A 21,178-nucleotide genomic window follows, 5' to 3' on the forward strand; every position below is an offset into this window, starting at 1 on the left:
TGCAGGTTAAGAGACGGAGAGGCTCAGGGCCGCGCTACTGCCACACCAAACCATCACGCAATGCTGAGCTAAGCCCAGTGCCCCAAAACCTCTCCACAGTCATACCAACACACGTTGGGCGTCCGATTCTGACACTGGTTAGCAGCACAGTTTGGTGATTTCCACCAGGCAGCGCGGCATGGTGCAGCATGTACTATCCATAGCAACAATGGAGAAGCATCAAGTTCTGATTTACCTTTTATGCCACACTTGGTTTTATGTTAGCCAGTGACTGCGGCCAGCTAGTGTATTTATGGCCATCTGATTCGAGTGATAACTGGCAAAATGTTTGACTAATCAGTGGTCTGCACTACAACTCCACCCACACATTCTAGCTCAGCACACTTGGTACCCCAATGAGAAGGGTAAGTAAATTCAGCAGAGGTAAGTTTCACTTGACAAAGGAAAAGAATAGAAAATGTCACATCACACTGCACTGAAAGGTAGAAAAACACGAGTGATGAAGAGAATCAGGCAGGTTTGAGCAGGTAAATGAGCAAACGATGCTGGACAAAAGCCCTCCGTAAACAGAGCTGGACATTCCTGCTTTACAACCTCCTTATAGTCCCTCTACTCCAAAACCTCCTTAAACCCGGAGAAAAACCTAATGACCCACAAAAAAAAAAAGAAAAACAAAAAAAAACACACACTTCAAAAAGGTCCACTTAGTGTTTCTGAAGCCTGCCTCTGTGCTCCCCAGACCAAAACTCCTGACATCACTTTCTAAACCTCTACATCTATTGGCCGTCATACACACTGTACAAGACGCATATAATCTTTGGACCATAAACCTTTGCTGATTCCCTGCTCGAAGGTTCAAGGTGCTAGTGCTAGGTGATAAAGATGATGTGAAGATATTAGCAATAACTGACAAGTAACCTGACAATGACCCTTCAAAAGCAACAAACTGGCCATGTTAGAAAAGGTAACTGATGGGAGAGTAGAGTCATTTTGGTACAGTAAATTTTCCATTGCACATAACAATGGCACCATATTTCTTAATTAGTAAGTTCATATGCGTCAAAAAAGAAATGCTTTCTTCCAGCAGACTCCACATTCAGCCTGATGCATTTCAGGTTTATGTGAATGGTCATGAATCATCATGTACAGCCTCCAAATGCTCTTTGCTTTAATGCAAATGAAACTACAAATGCTGGTCGAAGACGCCGAAAATGAAGTAAGGCTGCAAAGCGCCATGTTTCACTCAGAGCTCTCCCGCCATGTTGGAGTAAATCCTCTCAGAGCTGCGATGGCGTGCTGTTTAGACAGAGTCATTCATCTTGGAGGCTTTTCAGACTAGCAAGCTGACATGACGGATGAGCCTCACTGATGAGAGACGTACAGTGCAGTTTGTACAGAGCCAAACCCAGCTCAACTCTCGCAGTTCACAGCAGGCCAGAGCAGGAAAACAGCAAGAAGCCATAAAATGACCCCTCAATAACCACAGCTGGGCTACAGGCCACCACACTCAGGGCAGAGAAAGACAGAGGAATGAGCAGGAAAAGTATGTTATTCTGGGGATGAACCTGAGCTCTATACTCACAATCATGCCATGGAGGGGAAGCTGGCCATGAACTTTGAACTGGTTGGTGGCCGTGACACCTTTGCTTGTGTACAGGAGCATGTCTGAAAACTGAGACAGGAGGGTGTGATCAAAAATAAAGAACAAAAATAATGAGAAACATGGAGAGAGTGCTAGTGGTGTATAACTGACCAGGAAGAACATCCGCTGCTGCAGGCCTTTCTTGGTGAGCTTGTAGAGACACCCTTCCCTGATGAACTCCTAGTACATAAAGAGGAAATACAAAACAAAACCTTCTTAGCACTCAGGACTGATCTCCTCAGCTTTCAAAGTGGGCATGCACTTAATCAGGGGGTTACAATGATTAGTAGACAAAGTTGACAGCATTAATTCAGAAAAAACGCAGGAAAATGTGGGAGCGGAACCAAAGACGACAATTCAGCCAGTTAAGTAAATGACAGGTAATGTGTCACTCAGTTGCAAAAATAATTGTTGGCTGCAGCCTCAGTTTCTCTGCCAATTTCAGATATGAAGTCTGAGCTCACCCTGCCTGGAGCAGTGAGGTTCTCAATGCCGATCAGATCCCGTTGGAGTTCTGTCAGCTTCTGGAAGTTTTCCAGCCGTATGAGGCTGCTCTGCAGCTGAGCAGTTATCTCTGCTACCTCCTTCAGAGCCTCTATAGGACACACACACACACACACACACACACACATAAAGTTGTGTTTAATGTGTTTGCTGTTCGTTTCATAAATTTTAAGCAACAAGTCTTGATAACTAATGTTATGTGCAAATTCCTGATGATGACATCACACCCTTGTACCCTACAGCACAAGTCAAGAGTCTCCGTGGAGGAATTCTAACTTTTTTTTTTATTTCGTCAAACTTGACCATTTCACACTAAACCCCTGGGAATGCCGACACAGGAAACAATTCTCATAGCACGTAGAGCATAACCATTTTAACAGATTTTATAAATATCAAGAGCAACATCTGAGCAGTTAAGTGCAATATTCAAATTTTTTTAGGTCACTCGATTATTAATTTCGAAGTATCATAAAGTATTATAAAACCTCCACTTCTACTTTCAAGTAGATTTGGCATCGACTGAACATTTAGAACCCACACTTACAATAGAATTTCTCCACTTGTTTAAATGAGTGAAAAACAATGAATATAAAATTGTCACATGCTTTTGTCAGTGCCAGTGGTAAGCAAGCTATTCAAGGATTAACACGTGGCCTGTAGTGTTAGTGTCACCTTTGCAGTCATGGTGGTCTCTGTGGTCTGGAGCATAATGTTTACACAGGCGCTCCAGAATCAGCTTGTAGTGCATGAGTCTCTGGATGGGTTTGAGCAGGAAAGTGTTGAGGGGCAGGTAGCAAACCTTCTGCAGCTCAAACTCCTTATACACCGTCTCCAACTTCTTCACGCATTTTGTGGCCTTCTCCAGCTCTGTCAGCACCTCATCGTGCTTCTGCAGGTAGCTGGTGAACTCCTGAAGAGAAAAAGAGCAATGCTCATTAGACACTACATTCATGTAGTTCACTTAGAAATCACTTCTAAGAACTTTTACAGCATAATGAGACCATGTGACTATTATAACACAGTCTATTGCCAGCTACCCTAAAAATATATAATACTGTTTCGGTAGCATTGATAACCACTGGAGCCTGGCTGTATCTTACCTTTAACTACTGTTTAAAAGAATCCGCACAGCTGAATATTTATTTATATTAAGAACTGGCTCAATTCACATCTATCAAGAATACGGCATCGGCACATTTATTTCCATACCTTTAGGGCACACATATTCCTTAGCATAACATCTCCAATTCTCTGGCAATCTCCCTTCACATGAGCATTAGAGCGCCCCTCCCTGGTGAAAAAAAAGAAAGGGATTTGAGACTGAGGTAATCATATTATCATTTCCTATTTTATCAATAATGTTGCAGATGAATGTAAAAATGCATCTTGCAAAATTCATAAAAATTGTCTATATTCCGTTATTGCGTAAATCATTGCTTGAAATCTTTGATTTATGTACCAAAAGCAAATCATAATTCATTTTTACATCACCATTTTCCAACCTCTCTTTATACCTTAGAATTAAACAGGCTGTATTTTTTACTCCTTATAACTTCAGCATTAATGGGCAGGGCAATATTTAAATACAGTTTTTAGCAGCGACGAAACCTGGCGAGGACAGTGGGGAGAGAGCCACGAGTGGGTGGGGACGGAACACAAAGCACGAGCTCTGAGTGACGCAAGGAGGGGTAGAGGGAGGATGACGACAGTGCCGGCAACAAGTGGCACCAGGGCAACGAGCGAGTCCTGAGTAGCCAGCTTGGGTTAGTGGGGGTGACGAGGAGGTGACGAGCTCACGTTCCCTCTCGACTGGGGTGCTCACCTTTTAAAAAGAGCTGCGAGGGACAACTGCAGCAGCAAACGACTGAAGAGCTGAAAAGCTTGAGTAAGAGACTGAAAAGACCAGCTAGCTGAAGCCACTGAAAAGTGGCCAGCTTAACATAGCGTTGTGAATTTGGGTAAATTAAAGTAATGGCAGCTGCAGCACTTAACCCTGCCTCCAGCGTCTTCCTCGAGCCCGGGGTAGCGCATGCCATGCTTTATTTAAAAAATAATAATAATAATAAAAAATTATAAAATTTTCAATGATTCGGGTCCTTTAAATAAATCTGAAATGGCACCAATACAGCAAAATCAAATGAAATTGTGGTGATTTTATTAGACACTGATTAATCTCCTAAAGAATAAGAATTTAACTGAACTACTGTGAGTTTAGAGATTTACACCTCTAACATCCATGTAATGTAGTGCTATTAGAGTTGCGTTGGAATATAAGAGACGGACAAGTGTACCAGAGAGCCAGCCTCTGGTCAATCTCTTTGAGGAAGCCTCTGTGAAACTCATAGATTGGGTCAATGTTGGAGAAGAGCAGGGTCATCAGGCCCTCGGGCATGGCGTTCTCTTTAATAACTGCACTGCGGAACCACTGAGGAGAAACAGACACACAGAAACACACGAGCACGTCAGCATGACATGAAACACACCCATCTCAGACACAGACATCACCGTCTCTCACGCAAAGACGAAGCTACAAACAGTGCTGATACACATGAAACACATCATCACTCTTTTGCTTGTGTAAATTTGGCCGAACTGTCCCTTTGCGTAGATTACTAGAGCTGTGTACTCACCACTGTTATGACCTCCAGGTCTTTTAGGTAGGTCCTCTCAGTCATCAGAATCTCTTTGGCAATGAAGTAGGCCTTATCGGTTGGATACCTCTGAGATAAACACACACATATACAGGTCTCGGTACAACCACTGCCACAAAAATGACTCAGAAACCATGGTTTAAATCACAACACATTTTTGAGGTCATCACTAATCCAACACATTTTGCGCCAGGCCACAAGAACGAGGCAGGTTTTTGACACAAATTGTGTAATTAGAAAATCTGAACACACTGCCTGTGTTAAATAAGAAGGTGTAAAGATTCACATATTTAGGTTCAGTCTGGTTTCTGAACATGAATTAAATGTTTCATGTTTTTAAAATGGCAAACTGTTTTAGCTCAGATAAATAGAAGACCTCAAACAACTTTAATGCCCGAATGCCTGCCCAGAATAAACCAAGACAATTATTATTATTATTATTATTATTATTATTATTATTATTATAAAGACTGAAGTGAGAGACCATCAGCAGAGACCACGGGGCACACCCTCACTGCCCCTTGGTCTCTCACTTCCCATCTTTCGTGGAAACCTCTAACAATGATCAAAACTAGGATGTGGATGCATCCTATGAGAGTAAAATTGGCAGGAAGAGACAGGGTAGTGTTAGACTATGCATACCCACTAAATTTCAATCCACTGCTTATTTTCTGAAACTGTATTGAAATCGTTACACCCTTCAACATTCCACACTGTTGTCCAAATAGTAACATGAAAAGTCCTTAACTGGACACACAGATGTGTTAACACAAGCTTACTAACATATAAGTAGACATTCTTGCACGTACAACTGAATTACTCACAACTACAACGGATTACTCATCATGCATTCCTATTCCAAAATCACTCAACACAGTACACAGAAATCATATACTGAGGTTGGAGGTAGAGCGTTAAAGTCAGCAGTGCACACCAAGGTTAGGAGCCAAGGCCATATTCATTCAAATATATCAAATTAACCCAAAAATAAAAGCCAGAAGAGCACTGAACCCAAAATATACACTGAACAAACATTTGGGGACACCTTGCCTTCTCTTCTTCTTTTCTGAGTAATGATGACTTTTCACTGTTACTTTTCAATAAAGTGAGAAAAATACCTGCAGAAGTTTAAATGTCTTTCTTAGTCTGAAGAGAAGCAGATGGAATGTAACACACTGACGTGGACTGACAAGCAGCAGTAAAGAAGCTCAAGATAAAATCTCTAAGTCCATTATTTTGTGGTAAGACAAATGCAGTGGGTGATGTACCTGTTCGAATTCTTCCTAAGGTCCTAAGGTAGGTAACGAACACAGATAACACAATGTACAACCCTGTTTTCAAAAAAGTTGGGATGCTGGGCAAAAGGTAAATAAAACCAGAATGCAAGGATGTTCAAATCACTTAAACCCTATATTTAACTGAAAATAGCACAAAGACATGTCAGTGTTGAAACTGAGAAATGTTACTGTTGTTTGAAAAATATATGCCCATTTTGAATTTGATGCCAGTAACATGTTTACACACACACAAAAAAAAAGTTGGGATGGGAGCAACAAAAGACTGGTACAGTTCTGGTACAGTAATAAAAAAAAACAACAAAAAAAACACACACCACACCACACCTGATGAAACATCTCACAACTAATTAGATTAATTGGCAAAAGGTCTGTAACATGACTGGGTATAAAAAGAGAGTCTTTCTGATTAAAGACGGGGAGGGGGTTCACCACTCTGTGAAAGACTGCACTGCAAACAGTGCAACAATCTGATAACATGCAACGGTAATGTTTATCAACATAAAATAGCAAGGAACTTGAGGATTTCATCATGTACAATACATAATATCATTACAAGTTTTACAGAATCAAAAGAAAACTGTATGCAAGAGATAAGGATAAAAAAACACTGTCCGTGAACACAGTTCATCGCTGCATCCACAAACGCAAGATAAATCTCTACCATGCACAGAAACCACATATAAACAGGATCCAGAAACGCTGCCGCTTTCTCTGGGCCCAAGCTCAGTTGAGACAGACTGAGGTGTCCTGTGGTCCGACAACTCAAATCAAAATCAAAATTTGAAATTCTTTTTGGAAATCATGGATACTGCATCCTCTGGGCTAAAGAGGAGAGGCAACCACTTGGCTTGTTATGAGCTCACAGTTTAAACGCCAGCATCTGTGATGGTACAGGGGGTGCATATGCTGCCATTCAGACGACATCTTATTCAGGGAAGGCCCTGTTTATTTTCAGCAAGACAATGCCAAAACACATTCTGCACGTTTTACAAAAGCATGTCTCTGCAGTAAAAGGGACTGGCTGCTAAACTCTCTTGCCTGCAGTCCAGACCTGTCACCCACTGAAAACATTCGGTGCATTATAAAAAGTTTCCAAATATTGACATATGTGGTTATAAGACGATGTGTACACTGTGTGTACAAGACGACATGTTGTAATGTTACACTCCCAGAGCTGACATAACAGCATAGGCCATTAAATGTACGAAATTTTCATTACTCATAGGGTCATCAATACTTACATATGTGATATTGCTTTCCTCAAAATAAATCTGATAAGTCTCTAATATTTTAAGTTGCTGCAGGTAGTCATCAAAAACAAGCTCATTTATATTAAAACACTTTTTGGAAAGGTAGGCATCCCCAAACTTGGACAGTATATATATAGGAAGAATTAGTACACCCAATCCCTGAGACCCACTGCATAGGGAAGAATACCTTCAGCACTCCTAAACCCTGATGTCTGATTGGTCAAACACAGTGCCCTGTGTACTAATTGGTTAAGCGCATTAGCCCATGCTCAAGCTAGTTTTTTTTTCCTGGGCTCTTATGCGGGGCCTGGCAAGGTGGCATGTGGGCAGTGTACCTTCCTCCTGACCTCCTCCTCCACCTCTAGCCTGGCAGTGCCCACCTCATTCAGGCTGGGGCTCTGCAGGGGTGAGGGAGCCTGGCCAGGCAGGCTGAGGGTGGACATCTGGAAGGAGGGTGAGAGACACAGGGCACTTTTGGAGCCAAAGGGAGACAGCTGGGGGCTGTCTATCGCAGGACCTGTGAGAGAAGAGAGAGGAGTTAATGCACAGGGGCTTTGACATAAATAAAAAGCAGGGGAGGGAGAGATTAAAGACATTTACACAGTTTTGCCCTTACCTCAATGTAGTTGATTGCCAAGACATGTTTGCTTTGTTAGTTTTGCACTGGAGCTATGAAGCCAGGATGACTAACAAGTTAATAAAAGACCATATACCACCAATAAGGACAAGAAAATGGACAACATTTAGAATTCCAGATGGCCATGGGATATTCTTTTATTCATTTTTTTATAGATTTCAGTATGTCATATAGTCTTAAAAACCAGCAAGTCTATTTAATAAGCTCATGATGATTTATACTACTTTCAGCATGCACTTTGCACAATGCCAAATCCTTCCATCACTTATTAGTTACACTGGACATGTAGTTCCAGTGCAAAAACTAAAGAAGCAAACTTTAGAGACACCAATCATCCAGTACTGGCTGACTGACTAAATTTGGGCCAAGAGTGACTTTTTTTCACTCTTTCACGAGTCAACCTAAAACAACCTTGTTAGTTCATGCCCCTGCTTACTTTCAGCACACTTCATGTCATATATGCACTCGTAGTGAAAAGGGTTCTATATAGTAGAAAAAAAAACAAAGTACCAAAAGGTTTTTTGACAACTGTGAAACCCTTTTTGCTGCTATATAGAACCATTTTAAAAACCACTTATAACATGTTCTCTATCATTTAATGCAGAGAACCATTTAAAGAATTACTTATGATGCCAGAGTTCCACTGCCTTTACTAAAACCCACTGTAAACACCTTTTTAAAAGAAATGCCAGGGGTGTCATTAACTAATAATGTGTTTTACCACCCTCTGATTTCACTGAGAAAAAATGCTCAGCCAGCTCAGAGACCCTTCCTGATACACTCAGAAATATGTCACAACACAGAAGAGAAACGTGTTATGATTTCGGACGCATGGTGACCTTAAAAAGTACAGGAACTGCAGTAAGCTCTGAACAAAGGTTCCTTCTTTTTTTGGTCTAATTGGTTGGAAAAGCCTTGTAGTGAACAAAGCAGTCTGTGCATTCACAGTGTGAAAATGAAAGAACAGGTAAAACTCGCTCCTGGTCGGGGCCTAATCCCAGGAACAGCTTACAAAGAGGGAGAAAATGTGATGTCACTTGTGCGAGAAGGCAGCTAATACAAACTTTTTAGCCCGTTCAAAACTACTCGGTAGAGTTGCACTGATACTGCATTGGTATGAGCCCAGATATCAGCTTGCAAATACAGAACTGATATTCGCAATAAAGAATACAGACAAAATGAGGCGGTTTCAGATGCATACAGTGCTGCAAAGGGACATGTACTGATGCACATCAGTAGATGAGGCATAACTACAGCATGCGACACGTTGACAGTGTGGGATTCTCTCTCTCTCTAGTCAAAATGCTTGTAAAAAATTTGTAAAAGCTGTGACACCATTTCAAGGGGAGGTATATACTACGGTATATACTATGATTTCATGTTGTGGCATGCGGTAGCTGTTCATTTTTCTCTGTATCTTACTCTCTTTCTGCCAACACAGTCTCAACCCAGAGGAAGCCCCATGTGCAAGAGAAAAACATGGTGTCTTAAATAACAAACCAGAACTTCTGTGTGCTCACATTTCACATGCCAGTGTTTCAATGAAAAGCAGCTAGTTCAAACACTTTAGAAATGCTGTGAAGTGCTGCATACATTACATTTACATTACACATATATACAGTTTCAATTTCTACTTGAATGTCGTTCCACACTGCAGACACTTAAACAACTTCAGGTTGTGGAATGTCCTATGATAGAAGAATAAACAGAGCTCTGATATCCCGCAATAGCTCTAATAATAGCAAATAAGACAGTTTTTAAGGTTTTTTTTTAGGTTGGATTTTCTAAAGATCTCTGGGATTCGTGGTTTCATATTTAACACAACATTGCTATTAACAGAATGAAAATATTCAATAAGTCAAAAGATATAAACATAAACATTGTAGCCGCCTATCAAGTAGTTAGGTTGGACAGAGACAGAGAGGACAGGTACACTATACTGGCAGATACTTGTGGGCCAGGTATTGATTTCGGAATTGAAAAAGTGGTACATACCTACTACTAGGCAAAGTAAAAGACAAAACAGGTATACATTTTACTGTACCTGTGTTTTTAATCATCATTTTTACATGCAGGGCTGCTGCTCTTAAACCTTTCATTCTTAAACCTTTAAATCTTAAGACTTATTATTCAGTTGCAAAGTTACACGAGTGAGCAACTGAAGTGTGGACCCACACACAGACCCTTAGAATTTAAGGAATTACTGTGTACAGCTGAAGGGCTTCAAACGTTTGAACTGCTAAACACTCGGACAGAGAGCAGCTGACGGAGTGCTTTCACTACTCAGCACTTTTCACGCTCATTGTGCCGGCTCACAGTGGACAGGATGCTCTCTATATCTTCTCTGATTAAAAAAAAAAACCTTCAGACAGGGGAAAAAATGAAAAAAAGAAATCACGCTCAAGATCTCTTAAGGCTTATTAGATAGAGAGCACAAGACAGCAGGGACGAGGCAGAGCTAATTTAGTCTTCACAAAGAGACAGTTTATGGAAAAAGAAGAACAGGACAGCTGGAAAGAAAAGCGCAGAACGGGAGGAAAGGAAAAGGTGGCTCTGTGACCCGGAAGGAATTCCTGGAGAGAAGGCTTATCGGAATGCGGTCAGGCCGGGCGAGCGGCAGTGGTTTACAGTTTAACTGCAGTGTCCCACTGGGGTATGACACAGGAGAAGGGGGAAGGGGGATAGGCTGCATTAGAGCCACTTGGCTGACAGCCTGCACAAACACAGAAGCAGAGCTGTGCACAGGAACAAGGCTGCGGAATTCGGCATCGGAGGTGCATCCTTTTCTCTCTCGCCAACTGTAACTCAGGCCTGTGTCTCCCTCTCCATGAAACAGAGGAAATGGCCCATTTACTCCAGTCTCATTCCACAGGGTCTCCGAAAGCTGAAGAGCTGGCAAATTCCCGGAATGTACCACTAGCAGAGACTTGTTCATAGTTCATAGCTTCCGAGGTTCCATTTCCACATAAACGAAAGGACACAAACAAAATAAGAGCAAACGCTTCTTTTACAAAGAAGTAGCAAAGACCAAAGGCCTTGATCGTGTGCTGAATACTAAGTTGGTACTTTGGAGCCAAAAGTACTATAACAATTCAGCCACACAATGACAGCTGACCGTTTGAGGCCAAATGTATAGAAAAGCATGGGATGGGGTTTTAAGAGTAGGTCTTGCACCAGTTTCTCAGACCTCATATTCCAAATTTAACCATAGAGGAACACGCCCTTAAATCATCCTGAAAAACCCCCATGCTTTTACTTTGTTTTGCCTGGTTTCAGTCTGCTTTCTCCATTTAAGTTTCCACTTTCACTTGGACCAGTGTCCTCTTATCAACTGTGGGTCCAGTCCTGTTAAAGTTGACATAAACGTAGCATTAAAGTGGAGAAAGTTTCTGCATAATTACATAAATGTAAACAAAGTCATTCAGAGTGGTTTGATGTGACGTGCCATTCTAGAGAAGCTTGCAGAATCGTTCACAAATGTTAAAGGGAACCAGATGTCTGAAACGGAGAATGGCTCTAAAAGCTCCATCACTGAAAGCATGACATGAAAGTCTATGAATTGATATGACTAAGACATTTTTTATGTTTATGATAGTTTTGAAATAAGGTTTCAGCTAAAGCCTACTATTAAACCTATAAAGCAGCACCCCAAAACCTTGATGATCCCAAAAACTTTTTTTTGTGGTTTTCACTATTTTACCCCTGTTAACATTACATACAAAAACTCATGCGCAGGTTCACTGGTTGTTGGAGAGCTACTAAAACTTATATTTACTGTAGACATTGTGAACCCAGCTTCCTATCACCACCACAATAAAGAAATCTGAGTTAGTAACTTTCTCTACAATATACCATTTCACATCAAACTTTGCACCTACTGAATTCTCCAAAAATGTTAAAAAAAATCAGGGGAATTACACTTCAAGGAGCCAATGGCAATTGAAGATACCAAAGAGGGCAAAAAATGCATATAAACTGTTTTAAAACCAAGTAAAACGAACCAGATGGATATATTGAGGGCAGTTTTTGTGGTCAGTCACACATCCCTAGGTGCTAACCTTAACCATGGTGAATATTAAACACATCAAGTCCAAATCAAAATTCAAACCCAAAGTTGGATGGTCACAATGCCCTTTCTCTCCAAATAAAATGGTTCCATTCTGGTACAGGACTGGTCAGACGCCAACGCAGAAGTTTGTTATGACAGAAGTGGCAGTTAGTGTTTGCCTCCCAGCACACGGCGCTGCTCAACATCATGATGTTAGTGGCAGTTCAAAAGATGCAATAGTTTTATGACGCTTGGAGGAAGCACATGCCAGCTTGGTAGCATCATGTGATGGGAGGTGGGAACTGGCTATAGCTAAAATGGAGAAAAAAAAAATGGGTAAAATAGGATCAAACTGAACTAAAATAATGAGTAAAACGTAAATAAACACCCACTAAAAAGATACTGACCTTTGTAAAAAAAAATTAAAAAAAAAAAAAATTAAATAAATAAAAAAATAAAAAAAAAGGAGCTACAATCTAACAAAGAAGAAGTGTTTCGGCAATTAAAAGCTAAACAAAATTCCAAATGTAAAATTTCTTGAAAGAGAGCGTTCCACTTCATCGCACATAACTGTGCGAAGCAAGTCACTCATAATAAAGGTATTAAGGTATCAGCTGATCATGCAGATGTAGTACTGGCATTTCACGCCTTTTAAAGCTGTTTTTGATATTCTTTGCCTCACTTAAAAAGGTAAAAAGGTAACATTGTGAAGGGTCAAAAGAATATTAAGCCTTAAATGTCAGTTACTTAAAAGTAAAAGTTTTATTTTAAAAGAAAAATTAACATACACGCATAGGTACACTTTCACATTAATATTCATTGATGAAGGACTTTTGCATTCATTCTGAAATTAAGAGCTATGAAGTGAAATTAAGTGGTCTCTTTCCAAAACAAAAACAGCAACAACAAAAAAACATTAATTATCGACCAATTTAAGGGAGAGGAGTGGAAGTATGTGAAGGTAAGATGCAAAGCAAGGACGATTCTGTATTATAGCTGATCTTTTCACAAAAAGTTCCCAAAAAGCTCTCTAGAGCCTTCTGCACAGTAGAGCTCCAGTTTGAGGTTAATCTACTTATACAGCCTGTCTGAATTAAACGGCGAGACAGAGTAGGGCAAACAGAGGCATTATTACACTCTGGCAAGGGTCCATCTGTGGCCAAGGAGCACCACAGAGGTAGTCCCAGGGGTCGGGGCTTGGCCTGATTGAGTAAAAGGCAATTGTGTCATTTTTCAAAGGTTTTTCAAAACCAACACTGTTCAAGAACTTAGCTATACAAATTATAACATGATAAACGCTTATAATCTGTTTTAAACAAGTGCTGAGAATACTAATAATTGCTAATGTTGACTAATAATTATGGGTGCAATCAGATGATTTTCACTCTAGATAAGCAATTCATCAATTTTTCATTTTTACTGCACCACTTTATTTGGTTTCATATGATTTAAACAGGCAGCTGGTGTTTTGCATATATTTAAAATTTGTAATGGAAAATCCCAGTTAAAGTGTCAGTTTTTTATATTGCAAATATAAAAAACATGGCTGATTATAAAAAATATGGCAAATATAAAAAATATGGCTGATTTAAAACAATGTGGACACAGTGTTCAGGTGTCTACCTATCCTCACACAGGGCAATACCCTCAGGGGTAAAAAGAAAATCAGCTGTAATCAAAACTGTACTCAGCCATAAACCTCCACTAATAAGTAATAACTAATAAGAGCTTCTACTGAAGGTCCAAAGAGCAGGTCTTTGTGATCACCTTGTTTTGATCTTACCATTCAAACATCAGTGAGTGGAAAGTTGTCTGGCTGAGCAGTTACTGCAAAGCGCTAAGTGAGTAATGTGTCCATGTGAAGAGCAGATACCCAGACTTACTAAACAAACCTTTGACCATCTACGGCAAATCTTGTGCTGCAGCTACAGCTTCAAAGCGGCATTAAAACCCAGACAGATGTTCATTATTACAAAGGCCAGCCAGAGCACATCATAATGTGAATTCAGACTGTATTGTTATAGACCCAAGCCTTTTCAGGGTAAACGCATTAAGGATTTAAGGTCAATCATACAACAAAAAACTAGCTTGGCCTTGTGGACATTTCCAAAACATAGTGTAGAAATGTGCCTCTTCCAGATTACTTCCAAAAAACAGTATTTCAACATGACTTAAACTGAACTAATGCCACGTTGATGTAAAATGAAGCTGAGGTCCAAGTTTGTCCAAGGAAGGATTTTTCTGCCCTCCTAGAGGGCATCGTTAGTTGGATGGCCATTCTGCTCCTTAGCCTGGTTACACTGGCTGCTGCTCGCCCTCGCTTGTGAGAGTAGAGAGGCTTTAGGAATATGATAAAGATCAAATTAATGCAATTGAAGCCAAAAGGCAGCTTGTCTGCTCTCAAAATGACAATGAGTATGAACTCTCCCTTGGCTTAAATATAGACCAACCGAACAAGCAGAACTCCGTCACATGCTTGCCTTCACTCCAGCTTATTCTCTTTCACAATGGCTTTCTTCGTTTGTAAACAGACGGAGCACAGGAGTTTGAAACGAAAGTTTATTGTCCTTTTAAACTCATCTTTGTGGAATCCAGAGCATTTCGCTTTTAAGTAAGTGGTTAATATACAAAACCACTGCCGAAAAGTGCCAAAAAGGGTCGCCACAGGAACGCAAAACCACAAAACTGTCAACAGAAATTTAGTTCAAAGTGGAACTAAGAAGAGGCAAACTGCTTTCCAGAGAGCCTGGCAGGAATTGGCCCCTGGGCACAGTGAGGCAGGGTGAGATGGCAGGAAATTAAAAACGGGATTTCAGAAGAGAAAGGAAAAGGAAATGACATCACCCAAGAGGAAAAACTGCACTAACCGTGCCCCATCTTGTGGTCTAGGACTCGATGTACTCATGGAACGCACCGCAGCCCAGAAACCAAAACAGAAACCAAAGGTATTTCAGCGGCCTGGACGTCACTCAAATACACAACTGCAGGCAGTTGATGATCCCTGTTAAGGCACTGTGTAATGTCTAGTACAATAATGTCAACTTTAATGCATCACACGGGCTTACTTAAAGAGGAAAACAATTCAAGAAGAGAAAGAAAGAGCACAGTGAGGAAAGGCAGGCTTAAAGATATGTGAAGGAAGTGCTTATGAAACCTCAAAATCAAAGCTGGAGAAGAACAATCTGTTGTACAGGATCAGCACAATTATTATGAGAAGTACCTAAATCAGCGGTCCCACAGAGCCTTCAATCAGGAAGGCCACTTTGTAAAACTTCATTTTTCTCTCCTAATCTGGTAAGGAGAACAAAACAAGCTCTGCATTAAAAGCGGTAGTATATTAAGCTATGTATCTATTCTACATATCTACGTCTATCTACGTGTCCATATCCATATAGTCGCTGTCGGAACAAAACTTTTGTTGTTTGTCCTTTCGTTTATTTTTTAAATGAACTCCCATTACAAGCTAAGAAGGGTTTTTCCTTCTCGGATGGAAGGTTTTATCCTGACAGCGACAATCTATTAACAGACTTCAGGGTGGGCAATATGATGAGATTTGTAGCTATTGTGATAAATCAAGTCACAGTCTTTTTTCTTTGAGTATGTCCTGGAATAGCACTGGATTTGATGGAGGTACTTCTTGTAAGAGCACAATGTTTAACTACACCAATATGCATTGTATTTATTTTACTGAATTCATAACCCTATAAGAAATCTCCATTAGATAGATAGATAGATAGATAGATAGATAGATAGATAGATAGATAGATAGATGGGGATAGTCATACATACTGAGATAGAGAGATAGATAGATAGATAGATAGATAGATAGATAGATAGATAGATAGATAGATAAAGAGAGAGGGGGATAGTCATACATACTGAGATAGATAGATAGATAGATAGATAGAGATAGATAGATAGATAGATAGATAGATAGATAGTCTGTGTGAGAGAGAGAGAGAGAGAAAGAGAGAGAAAGGAAGAGGAATAGACATATATACAGACAGATGGACTTTAGCTGAATTTAGTGTTGCATAGTATGGATTCACTGTACTGCCAGATGTTGCCAGTACTTTTTAAAACAAATGTCAGCTATAAAAAGAATGGAAATGCCTTCAGGTATTGTGATATTATATTTTTGTCCTATCGCCCACCCTTAAACAGAACCCAACATCCACAGGATTCATATATTTATATAAAATTCTCTGGATCTTGGCTTCCATTTCTGTTGGTCTATATATGGATCTTATACTCTACAGATAAGTATCATTCACGGTTCATTTTACATTCATTTTACATTCCAAGCAGTGGTATTCATACCTTACAGCACCCAATACAGCACAAAAAAACACGAGATGCTAATCTATGTGCAATGATGTGAAAGGATGCAAAGGCTTGTCTAGGAAGGATAACTGCAATACAGAGAGTCAAGCTACAAAGTGATACAGCACGGACACCACAGAAAGGCATTATTAAGGCACAGTAAGAGCAGAAAGGGTAAAATGGGAAAACTACTTTACAGCAGGGGGTGCTGTGGAGTGAATGGTTTAACACAAAATAAATTATAATGAGATTGAGCCTCAACCAAAATGTGGCTCGAGCTTTTTCTAAACGATAGAAGAGTTACTGCTGCCGATAATCGACATAAGTGTCCCTTCTAATTCACGAGAGCCCTGAGCAGAATGGCATAAGAGAGCTATACAAAGTGAACATCAAGCACTGCAGAAGACCAGATATTCGTTTTGTATTTTTGGTACAAGCACCAACATGAAAGTCCACATGCATCTGATAATCAGATGAAACTTGTGGAATCAGACAAAACATTTTTCTTCTGGCTAAAATCTATGCACTGTCTCGTTCAAGGCAACAGAACAAAACGTGTTTTAGCATTTATTTTTTTTAGACAGCACATTTGACTGGCTTGCCAAACAATTTGCTACATTGCTGACAACCACAGCTTAAGTCATTAAACTGTTCAGACAATAATTGGGATACTACAACTCTTCATTAAAATAGAAACTGGTATGGCCTTAAGGCAAACCGAAATTGGCACTTACAATATCAATCAACTAATATAAAAGATTCCTATTACACAAGACTGAAGCAATACATTCTGGTGCCAAGCACGATACCACCAACATCAGATAAAAATCATTTGTTTAATATTCTCCTTCAAAGTCCACAGCTCAACACTGACGTTCAATGATTCTGGTCATCACCAACCAGTGCTACCTGCACTGAGGACCAGCCTATTCATCAAGTACAAAATATATTCATTTAGGTAAAGGAAGATAGGTGAACTGAACCTGTACATGAAGTAGAACACTGCCTTAAAAGAAAGATTACTGTCAGCTGCAAATCATACAAGAATGATTGTAGACCCAGAAAGCATGTTTGAACAAGATGTTGTACAACAAAGCAGACATTTCGAAAACGGAGACAGACCAGAAAGAGAGAAAGACTAGTAGATAAGTGCACCAGATAGAGAAAATGTGACAGGACGACATGCTAAAGGGAAGTGCACACCACGTTATAGATGATTACGTGTCGGAAAGAGAAATATCTTGTTCAGCATTGAAGACAAGTTGCTCCACTTGGCCCAGTGCCAAGGGGTTACTCTCTAGTTCAGTGGATTCCAATCCTGGTCCTCCTGCCCTGCATATTTTGTTGTTTTCCCTTCTCTGACATACTCGCAACAACTAATCAGCTACTTAACAAACCCTCTCTGCGTTGTAGTGGATGTAGCTGAGCAGGGAAAACACAAATAATTCAGAGCCAGGGTTAGGATACGCTGCTCTAGCACATTACAGCACTGTAAAGTGGGAGGCCTAATTTACCTTATTGTCACAGTGGTCACTTTGCTTCATCATAATCAAATACTGTAGAAAATCAGAGGGTTTTATTTCATAAAAACATTGAAAAATCAGCCAGCGAAACTGCAAATGCTGCTGACTGACTAATATTACTGTATTAAGCAAAATGGCTGCTATATGAATAAGGTAAATTCAGAATAAGGGCCCCACATCTTAAGTTGGGTGTAGGCTAGGGGGGTCCCCAAGGCCTAGTCCCCGAAGGTTGTGGCACTCCAGGAGGAAGCTTTCCACCCCTGTGCCCCCGATGAGTGGGTTGCTGAAGAAGAGGTTCTGCTCTGGGGGCAGCCCTCCGTCCGAGCCCCAGTCCGAGTCGGAGTCGGAGCTGCCATTGGCTGAACCCTCGGTGGCTGTGGGCGGATAGCTAAGTTGCTCCAGCTGCTCAACCAGCTCGTTAAACTGCATAGCTGAACTGACCTCCGAGCGCACTGAGTACGCTGGGAAGTTGACCATGGAGCTGGCCTCAGACAGGTTCTCAGAACCTGGCAGGCGCAAAGAGGAAGACGAGTCAGGTCCACCAAAGCCTAGGGACATGGAGTCTCCGGCTGAGCCCAAGGGCAGATTATCCAGAGAGCTGCATTCTGACTGGTTATTGACCATTGAACTGGTTTCAGAGCGGCCGAAAGCGTTCTCTGAGAACGTGGTAGTGTTACCATTTAGGTCTCCCAGAGCCAAAGCATAAGACGTGGTCTGTGCAGTTTTGTCGCCATATTCAAAGCGCTCTGCTTTCTCATCAAAGCCGTACGAGTATGCCTCTGCCCCGCCAGCGTAAAACGACATTTCGGTAGGATCATCGTCTATGAACTCCTCGCTGACCTGCAGCTGTGCACCACCTAGTGGAAACATAGGAATTTGCCTGCCGCGCATTAACTCTGCCTCAAATTCCTCAGGAGTGAGGAAACCCTTTCTGGATGCCCCTCCCAACCCAAAGCTGCCAGGCCTGCCCCGCCCACCCTCTCCCACACACTCGCCATCCTCATTGCCATTTTGGGAGGGCCACGGACGGGAGGGACTACTCTCTACACACACAAACGAGGGGCCACAGTCTCCTGCAGCCATGTTATGAGGGGCACCTGGGAAGATGTAGTTAGTTGGGAGGTTGGTCTTGACGGGCTCCTCCTTCATGGGGCTGGGGGGTCTCGCAGGCTGCTGAGACTGCTGGCTCTGCTGGAACTGAGGGTGACTCTGCTGGAACTGAGGCTGGCTTGGGGCCTCCATCCGCATAGAAGAATTAGGGACTTGCAGAGAGTGGAAAGACACGGTGGCAGAGGAGGGAGAAGCAGATGTCCTGAGGCTGTCATTGAAGGACAGACTCTGAGATAGAGTAAAAGGGGGGGAGAGAGTAAGAAAGAATGGTCACCTAATACAAATAACTGTACCACTTTTTGTGGATTTTTACCCAATTTTCTCCCCAATTTGGTCGTCTCCAATTTCACCCTCTAGTCAGGACTCCCTCAATCACATGATACTATCAATGTTAGGAGGGTGAAGGCTAACACAGGCTTCCCCCGAGACCTGCGAAACCAGCCACTGCATCTTTTCAAACTGCTGCTCACGCAACATCAAGCACCAGATGTTACGTCAGCTAACAGACGCCTGCACTGACTAGCATCGCGTCGAGTGATAGGGGAGAAGGGGGGGGGTCACCCTATCCACCCAGAGATAGAGGCCTATTGCACTCTCTTGGACTCCCAGCTATGGATGGCTGTATGATCTCCTAATAATAGGGCCAACACCTAGACAGTTGCGCCACTCGAGAGTCCTGTACCATTATTTTTAATCACACTTTCCCCTTAACCCCAAAATGATTTGTTCAGCCAAGACACATTTGGAAGTTTCCTTCTTTAATTTTACACTAGAGCTACAAACCTAATGCAGCTAACAAACAATGGAAATTTATAATTCACCAATCAGCATGCTAATCACATGCTTAAATAATTAACACTTGCCTCAAAGCACACATGTATCACTGTATGATATATTGTTAGATATGAACATGAACAAAGGTACATTGCATAGCTAAAACAACATATATAACATATCATCTTGAAACCTGAATTCTGACCGATGTTTAAAGTAAACCTGTCACAACGTATTGACTACATCTGGTGAGGAGACAACTGTACATTTAAAGTTTTACCAAACTATTATTTTAATGTTAGGAAACTTTGTCCTCTCTACTGACCTGCTTAGGTATATCAGTGGCCAAAGATCGGGCTGACATGCGGATCTTACTGTTCCTCCTGATAAATACAAAAACAAAACAGACAGTTTTATACCCTTATAGTGTCAGCATGGATAAAGTACAGACAAATAATGACTGATATAAACTTTGCCTCACCTTTGGTAGGGTGTTCTTCTCATTCCACTGTCCCTCACATAGTCTACCAGCTGTTTTTGAGTCCGCCCACTGTCACAAAACATACAAACCAATGACAATGCGATTACTCCATCAAATCTGTTTTCACAAACACAGCCATTCGCACACGCATTTAAGTGTTACATACATGACTTAAACTCAACTGCTAACTATTTCATACTAAATGAGCAGTGACTAGGAATGGATGAAGTTATCACTACACCTACAACGGTTTACTGATCAGATTATTACTATGTAAACATGTTACCCTGGCATGTGCTTTGTGGGGAGACAGCAACAGGCTATGGACATACCGACTTTATTAAACTTGTTTACTTTATGATTATCAGTGGGTTTTAAACCAGGATGTGTCATTAAAACTGGTAGTCATCCCAACCCTAGTAACAATTCTATCTTGTTTAAGTGTTTAGCCTTGTAACTGAGCAAGTACACAGAGTGAGTTATCTACATGTCCAACAGATTCACCTAGAGGTACGTATTCTGTGCATGTCCTACATACAAACATACACCTACAGTACCTGTATCTGAAGGAGGATCCTCTGGTGAAGAGGATGGCTTTGGTTTTGGGCTGTGGTTGATCCAGCAGACGGAAGAAAGAGTGGTGTTCCACACAGCTCTTCCAGAATATCTTACACTGATCTCGACTGGCCATCAGGAACTCCAATGTGTCCCTGTGAGGACCCTAAAACATGAGGGAGGGAGGAATAATCACTGAAAAAACAATCACGGGTAGAGAGAGATCTGGTGAAAGATGACATGAAGAAACACATGGTACTGATATTCATCCCCCCGTGTAAGTGATCTCCGAAGAAAAACAAACGTCACTCATGACGAGATGGGATTAGGAATTGGATGTAACCAGCTAAACGGAAGAATGAAAGAATTAAACCTGAAGTTT

General features: G+C 41.1%; 1 protein-coding gene across 7 annotated transcripts in view; it reads right to left on the reverse strand.

The window, feature by feature from the left end:
- Positions 1-21,178, reverse strand: part of farp2 (FERM, RhoGEF and pleckstrin domain protein 2) — a 67,138-nt gene that overhangs the window by 8,093 nt on the left and 37,867 nt on the right. For 6 of the 7 annotated variants that reach the window (XM_017697952.2, XM_017697953.2, XM_017697949.2 and 3 more), the window contains exons 10-21: positions 20,799-20,962; positions 20,242-20,310; positions 20,086-20,143; positions 18,974-19,214; positions 7,681-7,862; positions 4,777-4,866; positions 4,438-4,571; positions 3,356-3,437; positions 2,819-3,056; positions 2,107-2,237; positions 1,754-1,822; positions 1,583-1,672 (exon numbers count right to left, since the gene is read on the reverse strand). In XM_017697952.2, coding sequence (XP_017553441.1) covers positions 1,583-1,672; positions 1,754-1,822; positions 2,107-2,237; positions 2,819-3,056; positions 3,356-3,437; positions 4,438-4,571; positions 4,777-4,866; positions 7,681-7,862; positions 18,974-19,214; positions 20,086-20,143; positions 20,242-20,310; positions 20,799-20,962 — 1,548 coding nt within the window. The remainder of the gene's footprint in view (positions 1-1,582; positions 1,673-1,753; positions 1,823-2,106; positions 2,238-2,818; positions 3,057-3,355; positions 3,438-4,437; positions 4,572-4,776; positions 4,867-7,680; positions 7,863-18,973; positions 19,215-20,085; positions 20,144-20,241; positions 20,311-20,798; positions 20,963-21,178) is intronic. The other variant, XM_017697954.2, reaches the window with a different exon arrangement.

Source organism: Pygocentrus nattereri, chromosome 26 (genome assembly GCF_015220715.1).
Source record: "Pygocentrus nattereri isolate fPygNat1 chromosome 26, fPygNat1.pri, whole genome shotgun sequence".
Taxonomy (NCBI): domain Eukaryota; kingdom Metazoa; phylum Chordata; class Actinopteri; order Characiformes; family Serrasalmidae; genus Pygocentrus; species Pygocentrus nattereri.